This window comes from Suricata suricatta, chromosome 3 (assembly GCF_006229205.1).
Source record: "Suricata suricatta isolate VVHF042 chromosome 3, meerkat_22Aug2017_6uvM2_HiC, whole genome shotgun sequence".
Classification (NCBI taxonomy): Eukaryota; Metazoa; Chordata; class Mammalia; order Carnivora; family Herpestidae; genus Suricata; species Suricata suricatta.
In genome coordinates, this window is record NC_043702.1 from 110246771 (window position 1) to 110264138 (window position 17368).

General features: G+C 37.2%; 1 protein-coding gene across 4 annotated transcripts in view; it reads left to right on the plus strand.

Moving 5' to 3' along the window:
* WDR64 (WD repeat domain 64) overlaps positions 1-17368 on the plus strand; it is a 113177-nt gene that overhangs the window by 24240 nt on the left and 71569 nt on the right. For all 4 annotated transcript variants that reach the window (XR_003906747.1, XM_029934824.1, XM_029934825.1 and 1 more), the window contains 2 exons: positions 1760-1974; positions 3606-3740. Coding sequence is in view for 3 of the 4 variants with exons in the window: in XM_029934824.1 (XP_029790684.1) it covers positions 1760-1974; positions 3606-3740 (350 nt within the window). In the remaining variant the exon portion in view is untranslated. The remainder of the gene's footprint in view (positions 1-1759; positions 1975-3605; positions 3741-17368) is intronic.

Below are 17368 nucleotides of genomic sequence, written 5' to 3' on the forward strand. Positions count from 1 at the left end.
AATTTATTACTTGCCCATAAGCGAAAACACAGCCTAAGCAAGCTAACTTTGAAGGACAAGGATTAAGAAACAATTAGCCTTCCTCTGGGCCTTACTTGTGTCTAGACTCAGTGGAAAACTAAACTTCCCGTTCTTGTCCCTCTAACCAGCTAGTGATGCCAGGGTGACTTTCAAGAAGGTGGGCTGTTGCTTCTTGTACTTTATTATGTGATGTGTTAAGTCTCATGTTCTGTGGTTTGATGCAACCTCTTGTCCGTCCAGTTTTTCCACCCCATACAAGCGTCCAGATCCTTGAGAGCATCTTCCTCATTCTCTGTCCCCTTGCCTCCTCCTTTGCCTTCCTGTATGCACCCCCGGGTAGGCCATCTGGGCCAAAGCCATCTCCACCCCCCATTCTCTTAAATCCTTGGAAACTCTAGTCCTGATTCCATGTGACAGCCTTTCTCTGCTCCTTCATGGTGGCTAAGCCCTCCTGGAGAAAAACCTGAAGTCACACTCCTTGGCATCATTCAGATGCAGGGTCTGCAGACTCCTCTGAAGACTTCCTGGCTTCTGTCAACCTCTTTCTTGTCCTTGCCCAATTGCTTTCCCATCCCTGGCAATATTGCAAAAGCCCATCCGAAAGCTCTCTCCTTTCAGCAGATGGACTTGCCCTGTATCCTGAGGAATCTGAGTCTATGAGGCTAGCTCTCCCACCTACAGCTTTAATGAGGACACTACTGCCTTCCTTTCTTCCGTCCTGTCTCTGGAAGCAAATATCCCGTCCCCTCCTCCCTCATCCAGGACAAGGCTCTACTCTTTCTGTCTTTTTGACATTCAGTTCTCCTTCTGAACTATTCTTTTCAACCACCTCTGAATCTTTCAACCAGTTCATGTCCCAGATCAAAGGTCCTCTTCCCCAATTGTGGGACCTACAGTGGCTTCTCCAGTTACTATCACAGCACCCCACTTCATTTCCTCAGTGCCCTCCCCATGATCTGAAATTATCTTCTTTATGTCTGTATTCCTGCACTAGAATGGTAGCGCCACAGAGTCAGAAACTTGTCTTGTACATTACCATATGGCCCATGCCTAGAATAGTTCTTGGCATACTGTAGGTGCTCAACAAATATCTGTTGAATGACTGAATGGAGCTTTAAATATGTTCAACTCTCAAGCATTCTAAATGAAACCAAACAAAAAGTTTTAATATATTTTCTTCTTCTATCTTAGGTAGAGACGGAATTCTGAGAGCACTGGCCATATCGCCAAGTGAACCCAATCCAGTAGCCCAGAGTCAGCTTGACAAATGCTCGCTGACTATTTCTAGAGAAACTTGGATGTTAGGATATGTTTTACCTGATAACCCCTTGTAAAATAATTGGGGTGTTAATACTTGATTTTCGTGTTTACCATCCAGTTTTATGTCAATGGTCTTATAACACCTGAACCTTTTTACTTCCCCATTAATATTGCCTTATAAATCCAAGAGAGGGACAGGCCCGGTGACACCACAGAAAATTTCATTATGTATTGAGCCAGAGGTGCCTCACCTTTTCCCCACAAAGCCCCCCAAAAGCATAATGTTGGGCTCACAGTGAATGGTCATTAGCTTTTACTTGGTTAACTTTTTTTTTCCTTCAAGTTTCTCTAACACTGTGGGAGTATCTAACATCAGAAACATCAGAAAGTAAAACACACATCAAATAATCGGGCAATATTTGTTGTGTGGATAGCAGAGCAATGTAACAACTTACTAAAAGCATTCTTTTGTTCCCAGGAAAACTATTTTGTCATAAAGCCTCTGGATCACTGCATCCTTTGTGTGTGTGTAGTGACTCTGCCCGAACAGGTCTGCCGAGATGACATCCTCCTGGGGGACGATAGTGGTTTCATCAACAGATTCACAGTAAATAGTGACGACTTTGGGCTGAGGCAGGCAAAATTCAAAAAAAATTTACAAAACCAAGTCTTGGACTCAAAGAACTTTAAAAGGTAAGGGTAGCACACAGGCAGCTCCAGTGTTTCAATATAGACCATGTTCAAGTATTTATATAGTGAGCACAAGGTGCCAGACCCCATGATAGGGATCTGAAATGCAAAGCTGAACAAGAAATGCCTCTTGAACTTGCAAAGAACTCAAAGGACTTGCAGTGTAATTGAGAAGAGGGACAAGAAAATTAGTCAGTGGAATTTCAATTGACAATAAAATCTATAGGTCCTTGAATTAAAGAAAGAGTTAAGTAAAAAAGTTAAATCATGAAAACACTATAAAAGGTATTAAATATGGTTATTTACTAGCCCTTGAATGAAGAAGGGTATAAACATGAAATCATGAGTGAAGAATTCAAAGAAAAAAATTGGATACATTTGACAAAATAAAAAATTCTGGATTTCTGGATATCAAGAGATAGCATTTTAAAAGTAAATAACCAGCTGGAATAAATATTTATAATAAATATGGCAATTAATGGGTTAATACTCTTTAACAGATGTTCGAGTTTTATTAAAGAACAATAATTCCCTGAGAAAAATGGGCAAAGACTATGATCAGATAATTCACACATAGGCACTCACAGTAAAAATAGTGAATAAACATTTCAAAATGATCATCAGGCAAAAATGCTAACAATTATGTCCAAGTGATAAGATTATAAGTGATTTTTTAATTGTCTTTATAATTGTGCTGTCTTTGAAGTTTTGAGAGCAAAGTATTCATTACTTTTGTTAGCAGAGAAACAAATTTGGTTTAAAATTTTTTAAATGTTTTATTTATTTTCAATACGGAGAGAGACAGAGCACGAGAGGGGGAGGGGCAGAGAGAGAAGGAGACACAGAACCGGAAGCAGGATCCAGGCTCTGAGCTGTCAGCACAGAGCCCGACACGGGGCTCGAACCCATGAACCGTGAGATCATGACCTGAACCGAAGCCGAATGTTTACCTGACTGAGCCACCCAGGTGCCCCTCACCCTTAAGTCCTTTTAACCGGGATACAGTAAGTCCTTCATAAGTGTTTGTGAATGAAGAAACAAATACACCATAAAATTTGAGTAAATATAATACCATGAAGATGGCCTCTTCCAGGTTGAGGTGAGAATGTTGTCATAAAACTTTTGGCCCATAACGCTAAGTCTCTCACTGAAGGGTCCTGTGAACTGGTGAGCAAGACTCTGGCCAGGCTGTCCCACTTCAGCTTTCCCAGTGACCCAGGACTCCAAACTCCTCAGTTTTCCCGTTCTGAAAGTATTCATGGAAAATAGGAAAGTGCATTGACTCACCTAAAGCAATATGAAACACAGCCCCTTTGGAGGACCAGAATTTATCAGTAAAGTAAGGATAATAGCACCCCTATTAGACAAAGATTTTTCTAGATTATTCCTTTAGTTCTGAATCTATAGCTCAAAACATGATGATAAACTTTTATTTTTCCTTTAAACATGCCATAAGATAAAAATTTAAACAGTTAAAAGTGGTACAATGCACAGGACGGCCTTATACTTGCAGGCTTTATCACAGTTCAGAGTTTTGACTTGGTTAAAATCAAAATGAAATGCTGAATAGAAACTCGACATGATGTCTCTGTGTGTCTAACATAACCCCTCCTTTTTTTCCTTTTAATTTCCAGTGTTAAAAGGAAGCTGCATAACGACTGGGTTATGAAAATTAGATATATTGCAGCCCTTAGTTGCTTTGTGTCCTGCTCCTTAGACAGTGTTCATTCACTGGTTTTGGAATCCTTGAAGAGACTTGAGGACAATTTGTAAGTACAATAGTTTGTATACATGCGCATTCTGCGACTTTCAGAACTTTTACAAGGAATAAGCCCATGACAGCTGTGGAGCTTTCAAACTGGTTTTTAGAAAAATCAGATTTTAACGGTTCCATTTGTTTGACAAGATTAGATTTTTAAGAGGAAATTGAAGTGACTCATGCAAATCTAAGTCCTAATAACAGCAATTTTGCTCATTTGTTGCTCATTGCCACCATGTATTGGAATAAGTCAATACAGGGTATCTATATTTTCCAAATCTAGTTCAGTAGGTAAAACTTTATACTTTGAAAATCATTCTTACAGGTCAGTGGGCTAGCTTGTGAATGTCTATAGCACAGACATCATGTTCCATGTGTAATAAATACATGAGATGGCTTTCTTATAGACAGGTCAACTTGAATAATATGTAGTTTTATTTTTTATCTTGTTAAATATTCATTAATAACTATGAATATGTAATAACATAATATAACTATATAGTACCTATGTTTTTAAAAATTTATTTATTTATTTTGAGAGAGAGAGAGTGCATGTAAATGAGGGAGGAGCAGAGAGAGAGGGCAGGAGGGAGAATCCCAAGTGGATTCCACACTGTCAGTTAGGAGCCTGACCCAGGGCTTCATTTCATGAACCATGAGGTCATGACCTGAGCTGAAATTGAGAGTCAGACACTTAACCAGCTGAGCCTAGGTGCCCCATTATAGTACCTATGTGTTAATAATTACATTAATATATGCTAATGATAAAACAGACTATATTTTGTTTTCAGTTTAAAAATGCATTAAATTATATGCTACAACACAGATAAACCTCAAAAACATTATGCTGCATGTTGAATGATTCCACTTAATGTTAAATGTCCAGAAAATGCAAATTTATAGAGACAAAAAGCAGATCTGTGGATGTCAGGCAGTGGTTATGAGAGCAGGGATCCCAAGCGGGCAAAGGGATCCTTTTGGAGTATTGAAAATATTCTAAAGCCTATTATGGTGATTGTTACACACCTGTATAAATTTACTGAAAATAATTGAAAAATACACTTACACATGGGTGAATTTTATGTTATATAAGGTATACCTCAACAAAACTGTCTTCAAAAATACATAAAGACTTCTAGTTTCCAGTCTGGCACATAAAGAGTTTGGAAGTCATTACTCAGCCCTAACAACAGGTAAAACAAACAAACAAACAAACCAAAAAATCAACAACTTCTTAAATCCTTGAAAGAAGTAAAGTCACAGAACAAACAGCTACCCCCAAATTTAGAGAGATAAATAGGTATGTACTAAGAATCACAACTTACAAGAGCAGAAATCCACAAATACCTCTGGGAAACCAACATACTATGATAGGAAAACATAAATGTCTGGGGGCTCAAAATAGACAAGTCTGAGAGTTAAAACGTCCAGGGAGTCAGTTATAGGGGATTCCATACTTTTGTGCATTTTATCTACAGTCTCACAGTGAATATTAGACACAAATCCTCTCCTGCTTCTGACAGGGGACGAGGGAAGTGCACCACATTCTATTCTTCTTAACAATGTCTGCCCTCCAGCAAGACTATCTTACCAGAGCCTAAACTATTGAGGCTCTATCAGAGAAACTAAATGACTTGAGAGAAGGGAAATATCCACCAATAGCCTACTGTAGCTTTCCACAAAGGAGAAGAGAAATACCAAAACCTAGCCCACTCCAGTCATCCTGGCCCACCTAAGGGGGAGGAGGGCTGCAGAGCATTTGAAGTCTGCAGTTCAGAGGACAGTCTCACTAACAAGACTGAAAACTGTAGACCACTTCCTTTTCACCTCACCTAACCACATTACTAAAGGGTTATTTGCAGCAGTTCCTTTTTTTTACACAATACATTCAGTCCTACTATCAAGAAAAAAAATTACAAGATATACTAAAATGCAAAAACAGTTTGAAGAGATAGAGCAAGCATCAAATCAAACTCAGATATAGCTTGGATGTTGGAATCCACAGACTAGGAATGTAAAATAACTATGAATAATATGTTAAGGGCTCTCATGGATAAAGTGGACACCATGCAAAGAAGTTTGGTAATGTAAACAGAGAAATAAAAATTTTAATAAGGAATCAAAAAGAAATCCTAGAGATCAAAAATACTATAACAGAAATAAAGAATGGATCTTTGATTGGATCAAGAGTAGATTGACTACTTGAAGAAAGACTCTCTGAACTTGAGAATATGTCAATAGACACTTCAAAAATGGTAAAGCAAGGGGCGTCTGGGGGGCTCAGTCAGTTAAGCGTCTGACCTCAGCTCAGGTCATGATCTCACAGTTCACAAGTTCGAGCCCTGCATTGAGCTCTATGCTGACAGCTCAGAGCCTGGAGTCTGCTTCTGCTTCTGTGTCTCCTTCTCTCTGTGTCTCCCCCACTTGTGTGCTCTCTCTCTTTTTTTCAAAAATAAATAAAAACATTTTTTAAAATGTAAAAATGGTAAAACAAGGATAATAAAGACTGAAAAAATAAAAGAAATAGAATATTCAAGAACTGTGGAACAACTATAAGAGTTGCAGCATCTGCATAATGGGAGTTCCAGAGGAATGAAGAGACAAAGGAAGAGAAGGAAGACTTGAAGCAATAATGACTGAGAATTTCCCCAAATTACTGTCAGATACCAAACCACATATCCAATAAGCTCAGAGAACACCAAGCAGGATAAATGCAAAAAAAAAAATACACTTATGCATATCATATTCAAACTCTAGAAAATCAAAGATAAAGAAAAAATTTTGAAAGAAATCAGATGGAAAAAAGCACCTCACATTTAGAGGAGGAAAGATAAGACTTACATACAGCTTTTCCTCAAAAGCAGTGCAAGGAACACAGTGCAGTGAAATACTTGAAGTGTTGAGATGAAAAATATACCAACCCAGAATTCTTTTTTTTTTCTGCAAAATCATCCTTTCAAAGAAACATTTTCAGATAAACAAAAATTGAGTGAATTTGTTGCGTAGTGAACCTGACTTGCAAGAGATGTAAAATGAGGTTCTTCAGAGATGAGAAAAATAATGCAGGTAAGAAATCAAGATTACATAAAAAAAGAAAGAGCATTACAGAAGGAATAAGTGAAGGTGAAAATAAGAAAAAGCATTTATTTTCTTACTCTTAGTTGATATAACAAATACGTTTTTTTCACAATAATGGCAACAATGTATTGAGATATATATATATATATATATATATACTTACAGGGAAATTTATAGCATTAGATACATATATTAGCAAAAAAAAAGAGAAAAATCTAAAACCAAATACTCTAAGTTCCCACCTTAGGAAGCTAGACAAAAAGAGAAACCATCCAAAGAAAGCAGAGAAAAAAAAGTAAAAATTACAACAGAAATCAATAAAATTAAAAACAGGAAATCAATAGAGAAACTCAATAAAACCAAAACCTGGTTTTTTGAAAAGATCAATGAAATTGATAAGCCTCTAGCCAGGATAATTAAGAAAAAAGAAGACACAAATTGCTACTATTAGAAATAGAGAAAGTAACATCACTACAGACACTATAGACATTAAAAAGATAAAGGAACATTATGACCAACTCTGTGCCCACAAATTTGGTAATCTAGATAAAAATGGACTAATTCCTTGAAAGATACAATCTGTCAAAATTCACACCAGAAGATAAATAATCTGAATAGGCCTATAATTTGTTAATGAAATTGAACTAATAATAAATAACCTTCTAAAAGAAAAAGCATCAGGTCCATGTGGGTTTAATGGTGAACTCTACCATACATTTAAGGAAGAAATTATATTAATTCTCTACAATCTCCTCCAGATCATAGCAGCAGAGGAATACTTTTAGACTTGTTCAGTGAAACCCATAGTACCCTCGTACTCAAACCAGACTCAGGAATTACAAAGAAAGCTACAGACCAGTGTCTCTTAGGAGCATAGATGCGAAAGTCCTTGACAAGATATTAGCAAATTGAATTTAATAAGATATAAAAAGAAGTATATACCATGTCCAGGTATGCAAGGCTGGTTCAACATTTGAAAAGCATTTAATAAAATCCATCATATCAATAGACTAAGAAGAAAAATTAATTATCACATAAATAGATGTAAAAAAGCATTTGAAAAATCTATGTATTCATGTAAAAACTCTAAATCAAGACACAGACCTTATATTTTTCACACACACACACACACACACACACACACACACACACACACACCTCTAAAGGGACCAAAGATATAAATATAAAACCCAAACGATGAAACTCTTAGAAGAAAATCTAAATCATCTTAGGTTTGGCTATGGCTCTGTAGATTCAACCCCAAAGGCATAATCCATGAAAGGAATGATTGATAAGTTGGATTTCATTTTAAAATTAAAAACTTCTGCTCTTCAAAAGACACTGTCAAGAGAACAAAAAGACAAACTATAGACTGGGAGAAAATATTTGCAAAAGGCATATATGCTAAAGGACTCTTTTACCAAGAACTCTTAAAACTCAATAATAAGAAAACAAACAAACTTTTAAAAAGGGCAAAAGATCTAGACAGACATTTCACCAAAGGAGGTATACAGATGGAAAAAAGCACATGAAAAGATGTTCCACATTATATGTCATTAGAAAAATGCAAATTGAAGCCACAATAAATATGGCAAACCCACAGCTAATACCATATCCAGTAAAAGCTTAAAGTTTTTTCTCTAAGATAAGGAACAAAGATGCCCACTTTTACATCTTCAACATCGTATTTGAAGTCCTAGCCAGAGCAAGAAGCAAGAAAATAAATGCCTTTTAGGTATTCTAATCGGAGAGAAAGTAAAACTGTCACTATTTCCAGATGACATGATATTATATATAGAAACTCCTAGAGACTCCACCAAAAAGCTGTTAGAACTAACAAATTAATTCAGTAAACTACAAGATAAAAAATCAATATACAAAAATCAGCTGTGTTTCTATAAAACAATAATTAACTATTGGAAAGAAATAATAAGAATATAATTCCATTTACAATTGCATCAAAAACAATGTAATACCTATTATTAAGTTTAACCAAGGAAATGAAAGACTGAACACTGTAAGACGTTAATGAAATTAATTAAAGAAGATACAGGCAAATGGAAAGGTATTCCATGTTCATGGATTGGAAGAATTAATATTGTCACAATGTCCATATTACCCAAAGCAATCTGTAGGTTCAGTACAAATCTGTATCAAAATTCCAGTGGTAATTTTTTTTCACAGGAATAGAGCATGCATTCTAACATTTGTGTGGGACCCCAAAAACCCTCAAATAGGCAAATCAATCTTGAGAAAGAGCAACAATGCTGGAGACAATATGCTCCCTGATTTCAAGTTTTATTGCAAAGCCATAGTATTGGCAAAGGTCTAAAAACAGACACACAGATCAATGGAACAGAATAGAAATCCCAGAAATAATCCCACACATACATGATCAATTAATTGTGACAAAGAAGTCAAGAATACACTATGGGGAAAGATATTCTCTTTAATAAATGGTGTTGGAAAAACTAGACAGCCACACACAGAAGAAGAAAACTGGACCCCTATCACCAACATACACAAAAATTCACTCAAAATGTATTAAAGACCTGAATGTGAGAACCGAAGCCATAAAACTCTTAGAGTAAACATAAGTGGTAAGATCTTTGACATTGGTCTTGGCTGGGATATTTTGAATCTGACACCAAAAGCCAAAGCAACAAAGGCAAAAGTAAACAAGTGAGACTGTATCAACCTAAAAACTTCTGTGCAGCAAAGGAAGCCCTAAGCAAACTGAAAGACCACCTACTGAGTGGGAGAAAATATTTGCAGGTCACATATCTGATAAGGAGCTAATCTCTAAATATTATAAATATTTATATATAAGCATATAATTTAATTAATTTATATAATTTATTTACATATTATACATTTATATTTATATATATAAAGAACTCATACAACTCAAAAGCAAAAAACAATCCAATTTAAAAATAGGCAGAAGATCTGAATAGAAATTTTTTTCAAAGGAGGCATACAGATGGCCAATGCATACATGAAAAGGTGCTCCACATTACTAGTCATCAGAGAAATGCACATCAAAACCACAATGAGATATCACCTCACACCTGTTGGAATGGCTAATGTAAAAAGTACAAGCAACACCAAGTGTTGGTGAAGATGTAGAGAAAAGGCGCATTCTTGGTGGGAATGTAAATTGGTGCCATCACTATGGAAAACAATACAGAAGTTCCTCAAAAAATTAAAATAGAACTACCACAAGATGCAGTAATTCCATTTCTGGGTATTTATCCAAATAAAACACTAATTCAAAAACATGTTTCTTACAGCATTAATTACAGTAACCAAAATATGGAAATAAAGTAACTGTCCATTGATGGACAAATGGGTGAAGAAATTGGTACATGTATACAATGGAATATTATTCAGCCATTAAAGAATGAAATCTTGCCATCTGTGACAATATGAGTGAAGCTGGAGGGCTACACTAAGTGAGATGACCCAGACAGGGAAAGACAAAGCTGTATGGTATCACATGTGGGAGCCCCAAAAAAGTCAAACTCAAAAACAAGGAGTAGAAAAGTGATTGCCAGGGGCTGGGTTTGAGGGAAATGGGGAAAAGTTAGAAAAATGTATAAACTTGCAGTTACAAATGAGTAAGATCTGAAGATCTAATGGTGGCTATCATTAGGTTAGCACTATATTGTATAATTATTATATTATAGCTATTATTATTAGCACTATATTGTATAACTGAAACTTGCTGAAAGTAGAACTTAAATGCTCTAGAAAGAAAAGAAGGAAGGAAGGGAGGGAGGATGGAAGGAAGGAAGAAAGGAAGGAAGGAAGAAAAAGAAAGAAGGAAAGGAAGGAAAGAAAAAAAGAAAAAAGGAAGAAATAGACGAAGGAAGCGGAGACGAGAATAGAGGGGAAGGAAGGGGCAGGAAGGGAAGGGGAGGGAAGAGAAGGAAAGGGAAGAGAAAAAGAGAAGAGAAGAGAGAGGAAGGAAAGAGAGAAAAAACAAAACATACTCAAGGTGATGCTCATGTTGGTTAACTGTATGGAGGGGAATCCTTTCACATGTACATACATACCAGATCCAAACACTGAAAAGATAAAAACAAAACAAAAGACTAAGGGTCAAAACTTAAAACAATAAAACCTGTTTTTAATTATTTAATTCCATTCTTGAAACTCATTTTTGTGATTATAATCATTGTTTATGAATTTCAACTCTTCTACGTAAAGAAAGATTGAGACTTCTCTAGAGGACTTGGGCTTTTCCCCCTTTACATTTAGGGTTCAGCTAAAATACATACTAGGAAAAATAGGGAATAGTCTGTTTCCCTAAAGAAACACAAATGGTAACTCCCAGGTCCTTCCAATTCAGTTTTTTAAGTAAATTCACAAAAAGTGAGAGAAAAAGATATTCTCCACACATATAGGACTAGAATTTCAGTTTAAGAAACAGACTAACAAAATTAGAAATGTTATGGAAGAAGAGAATAACACATCTCTGAAATAACTGACTACCCTATATTTGCTTGAAAGTTGTAGTCTTCATGAAAGAAACATATTTCCCCTCATCTAGAAAAAGATAAAAAATATTTATCTTGATGTATAACATATTGCACTGAGAAATGAATTAAAAACTTTTCATAGCACATTGAAAACAGTTTCATTTCTTAACACCAGATCTGATTCCACAAGTATCATTTCTATGGCATAATTAATTTTCACTTAGTTTCTGTAACATAATTAACTACTAGTGATCATACTCTGACATTTTAAGGGAGTGCATTTCTGAAACATTTAATTAAGAATAGATGCAACATAATTTCTAATTGATTTTGTATTGTGTTGGCAATTCATGATACATTTATCACCATAAAGCGACATTTGCAAAAGCACATGAAATATAACATGCCCTGTGTCTTTATAGTAGATACATATTCTACTTCGACTTCCAGAGATGGGTTTTCATTCCCAAGATACACACATCTACAGACATGATTTTACCCACACAGATATTTCCAGCACGTTCACCAGGGTAATTCTAACAGTCAGTATGACAACCAGAAAGCTGTATAGGCTGTGTAGTTCACCTTTGACTCCAGAATACTGGCACACTGTGTGGTAAGCACTGTGGACAGCACAAATATGTTTAAGTCATGATCCCTGCCTTTAAATGCTTAAAATCTAGGTGAGAAGACAAGAAATACAGACCTAAAATCAGTGGCATGCTCAAGTCAGCTCATACCAGCCTCTGAGAGCTAATTGCTAGTTTGCTAAACACTGCTATCATTTAAAATTTAATTATATAAGCTCAGAATTCCAGTATAGTAAAAACAAAAGCAATAAACACTCAAAACTCATCACTTCTTATTTTACTACATTTTAGTATTATGTATATCCTTGAGTATTTTATGGCCTTCAGAACATGGAAATACTATATAATGGTATATAACTGTGTATCTTTTCCTAATTCCAAGATCAGAAACATCACATTGCTCATTTGAAATTGGCCACCATAGGAATATCTATTCCATGAAAAACAGCAAATGTTATAAACACACGCCTGCTCTGACCTCCACTTCCCTGGCCCCTGCTGAATATTAAACATTTACCAGCACACAACTGCACAGGATAATTCACATTGCAAAGCAGAGCATGTTAATTTCAGTTGAATGTTATAGGCATAATAGACTCAGAAAAGAGAGTGATGAATGATAGTCCTCTAGCAAGCCCATGGAGATAAGAATAAGTCTTACATAGGGGACAATGAAAATGAATTTGGCAGGGTTTTATTAAACAAGAAAGGTCACAGCAGCTAATAATAAGCATGCCGAGTCTGTTTTGGGATGAATTAGATGGCTTATTTCTTCTCAAAGAGTATCTTTACATTGGTGTGTTTAGTTGGGTATTGTCAATTTCACATTAAAAAATAAAAAGTCAGGGCACCTGGGTGGCTCAGTCTGTTGAGCAGGGGCCAACCCTTGATTTGATTCAGGTCATGGGATCGAGCCCTGGGTTGGCTCCACATTGAGTGTAGAGCCTGCTTGAGATTCTCCCTCTCTCTCTCTCTCTCTCTCTCCTTCTCCCTCCTCCCTCTCTCCCTTGCCCTTGCACCTGCACTCTCTGTCTCTCTTAAATTAAAAATAAAAAAAAGAAAAGAAAAATATTAGGCTGAACAATATTGACAAGCACCTAGAAGTTTTGTCTTCAGAATCTGCAGTATCCTACTCTCTGGCCCCTCTGTCTTACACTGTTGGCTCTTGAAATATTAACCTTAGAGCTATAGGAAGCTATTGCATACTTTGGCCAGCAGAATGGTCAGAGAACTATTTTTCACAGATCTCCCTAGCAGCAAGATGGAGAAGGGATTGGGGAGAGGTAAGTTGGAAAGGAGAGAACTAGGAATATAGGGGTAATAATTCAGAAAGGAACTGATGAGAGCTTGAACTGAACCAGTGAAAATAAGAACGCAGAGAGATAGATTCAGTAAAATTTATAAGAATTAGTGACCTACTGGATAAGAGAAATAAGGAGAGGAGTCTAAATTTCATTTTTCATTTGTAACAATATTCACTGCAGGACTATTATAGACCAAAAACTGTTCCAAGAATTGATATAATGGTATACAAAAAAGAACAACTCTTTCCTCTCCTGGAGCACATATCCTAGTAGGAAAGACATAGTCCAATAAATAATAGGAATTTAGGAAATGAAGTAAGTTTATTTGATAGGATAGTCAGGAGAGACTGCTCTGAGGAGCTAATATTTGAGCAAAGAGCTGAATGAGGTGAAGACCAAATCATGTCAGATCCAGAGGAAAGCTTAGGGCAGAAACAGGCTGCTGGGTTTCTGTCTCAGAGGCCTGTTTGTGGGGCTGAGCTGTCTACTAAGAGAGAATGTAAGTAAAGGAATATGTTTACGAGGAAGTACATGACTTCTAATGTCGCTTCTGCCACTTATTTCTGGGCCAAGTGGTCTTGGTCATGTTACTTATCTGAATCCCAATAGCTTCATTAATGAATGCAGAAATGCTAACTTCCTTACCTCCTGTGACTTTTGCACTGGAGCAGAGATGAATGAAGATCCCTTGACACTAATACTTAAAAGGTTTATTATTTGTTTATAGATGTTCATGCTCTTTCACAAAGAACTGATTTTTAAAGAACACTTTGATTTCTGTGCACTGTCAAAATCCATAATAATGACAATAATGGGGGGAAAGAAAGGCACTAATCTTTTTCCTTGGGGAGCAAGTTATGATGGAGTGCATATTTCCTTTTTCCAAAGCTTAGGATCTATCGATCAAGTGGTGATTCTTGTGTTAGATTTTAAATAAGACTATAATATTCCTGCTCTCATTTAGATTGTATACCTTCTTTTTGTAAGGGAAAATATGCCCTTCAACTAGCATGATTCTGGCCACTGTTATTTCTTTCTTCCCCCAATGGAATAATCTCAAGAGATTAAGTTGTTTACGTTCTCCTTCTCTTATTTTATTCCTTTTTATCCTGGATTCCAATCCATTTTCCCGTGTGTACACACACACACACACACACATGCACACACACACACACACCCATTCTATTGGATTTAATATATCTTTTTGTTAATCTATATTTGTGTGTATTTCTAATTTATGTAATGGTATTATAGAGAATTTAAATTCCTACCCTCCACATGTTCATATATTTGGTACTTAGTAGTCATAAAGAGATTAGCTAGAAGGTTTTATTTTCAAACTAGCCAATACTTCTGGTCTTTGCTCTGAAAAGCATCTATTTTCCAAGAGTCAGGAGTTTGTCTCTGAGCTTCCTAGTATTTACCACAACTTCTGGAATGTGGTTGATGATACATTCAGCCTGAGGGAGTCAGGAAACTGAGATAAAAATACCAACCTCAGCACACGGTGATCATAGATCTATTCAGTAACATTCTGGCTGAGCTTTTCAACTATTTCCGTGGGCCACTCTCCTAAATCTAGAAGCTAAAGAGATTTCTCAAGTGATAAAGTGTAATAATGTTTCCCTGAACTGCCAGTTCCACTGGAGAGTTAATTCAGTAGAAGAAGAGTCAGGTCCACTTCATCCCTAGATTCAACATATTCCTATTTCTGCAATTTCCTATAATGAGTCTTAAGTTGAGCCCGATGAAACTGCAATTATCCTAATACATAATTGGCCAGCTGTTAAAATGGGAGCTAACGCAACTCCCAAGAAGGCAGGAAAAAACTCCTCTTGAAAAAATTTCCGTTTCAAACATGATTACCATTTCGGTTATAATTTTGTATGGTAATTTCACAAATGGAGTTTTATGAGTTTTGTACCAGAAAGAAAATAAACATCTGCAATTAATTATACCATGTAAAGCACATGGGGCTGTTGCAAGACATAAGTTGAACCTTTAACCCTTTGATAGTTTGACAACTTCCCAGAGATGAGCAACTAACTATTCAGCGTTACTTTTTCTCAGTTACCCAACTCAGAGGCCGGTTTTTATACTGGAAAGTGTATACTGCCTCGTAATAGGGTTGCTGCAGAGCCAGACAGAGCTGGTTTCCATCCTAGTACCATTAGCTTTGTGAGCAGGGAACACCACGAACACAGTAACATTAGCTCTTCTTAATCTGTTTTCCCGTTAGGGAAAATGACCTAAGTTAACTCATTAAAGTGAGTACATGAGTATTCAATAAACGTAAGTCCCTTTTTTGTTCCCCTTGTAGAGATGCTGAAATGCATCAAAAAATGAACGTGAACACTGAGAACAGGCGAAGCTACTGGCGAGCTGTAACAGGCTTGGGCTTTGTGCTCCAGCTTGGAGAGTAGAGGTCATAAAATGCCAAGGACCAACTCCAGCAGGCCATCTGTTTTTGCAACGTCTGCAAACCAAAAATTTTTTTTACATTTCCAAATTGTTGAACAAGTCAGAAGAATAATATTTCATGACACATGAACATTATATGAAATTCACAGCTCTTTGCTCATGAAGTTATATGGGAACACAGCCATACTTACATTTATGTATTGTGGTTGTTTTCATGCCACAGTAGCAGAGTTGAGTAGTTGTGACAAAAGAGACTGTACAACAAAGTCTAAAATATTTATTATTTGGCTCCTTAAAGAAAAAGTTTACCAACTCCTGATCTAGAGTTCTCTGGTGCACCCTTACTTGTCCCTTGGGAATGGGTGCAGTATGGGTCAGTGACAGGTAACAATGCAGTGTGCGGGCCACTTAAAAAAATACCTTGGCGTGAGGCACTCTGAAGTTTCCTACTTCACATCTTCAAGGAGAAAATAAAAATGCCTTCTTCCTTGCATCCTGCCCTCACTTCCACCAACTACCCCCGGCTCCAAGGGGAGAAAAGACAGAAAGACACACTACTTGCTCAATGGCCCTTCCCCCTGAGCCTTGGATCTGTGTGACAATGTCAGGGAAGCTGAGGTAAAGGACGCTATCATTCAGTGAGGGCCTTTTGAGGCGAGAGTGGGTTTTTATTTTTATTTTTTTAAAGAAATTGTTACAAAATGTTTCCCTTTCAGAAGTGCTATGGTCTCAAGAGTACCAGGGAAAACTTCAGAGGTAACTTCCCAGAATCAATACATTTCTATTCTGTGTGACTCTGGAAAGGAGTGTTGGCAATCAGGTGCTCATATCTTAAGGATATTCAAACCAATATTTATTGGGAGCCTTCGATGCGCCAAGTGCCATGGTGGCTACATTTTCTTTTCTGTGGAATGGACCATGTGGCCCTGCCTTGAACATGAGACCGAGCCTGGTGTCGTCTTGCTGTGGGTGGTGTTTACAGAGGAGGGCTCACTGAGGCACCCCAGCCAAGGGGCAGCCCCTCCCCCACTCACCTGCCATCGAATCCTGGTGGCGGGAGCCTGGTGTGGAAGACCTGGGCCCAAGTCTAAACGCCAAACCAAATATTTCTCTGCATTATAAGATATGAGTAGAACACTCTTCACGCTTTAGATGTAAAATGTTGTAGAAATATTAACAGATATTGGGGTGCCTGGGTGGCTCAGATGGTTAAGCATCTGACTCTTTTTTTTTTATGTTTTTTATTTATTTATTTTTGAGAGACAGAGAGAAACAGTGCAAGTGGGGGAGGGTCAGAGAGACTGGGAGACACAGAATCCAAAGCAGGCTCTAGGCTCTGAGCTAGCAGTCAGCACAGAGCCCGATGCGGGACTCAAACCCACAAACCGTGAGATTATGACCTGAGCCTAAGCCGGACGCTTAATCGACTGAGCCACCCAGGCGCCCCAGAGTCTGGCTCTTGATTTCAGCTTGGGTCATGGATGATCTCACAGTTTGTGAGTTCAAGCCCCAGGTCAGGCTGTGCTTGTGGGGTCTGCTTGGGATTCTCTCTCTCTCTCTCTCTCTCTCTCTCTCTCTCTCCCCCCCCCCCCCCCCCGCCCCATCCCTGGCTCACACTCCCTCTTTCTCTCTTTCAAAATAAATAAATAAACATTAAAAAAAAGAAATATTAGCAGATGTTATCATAATAAACTTCTCACAAAGTGTTTGATTTCTTAGAACACTCTGTTAAATTCGAGTTAGAGTAAGATACGCCTAGAA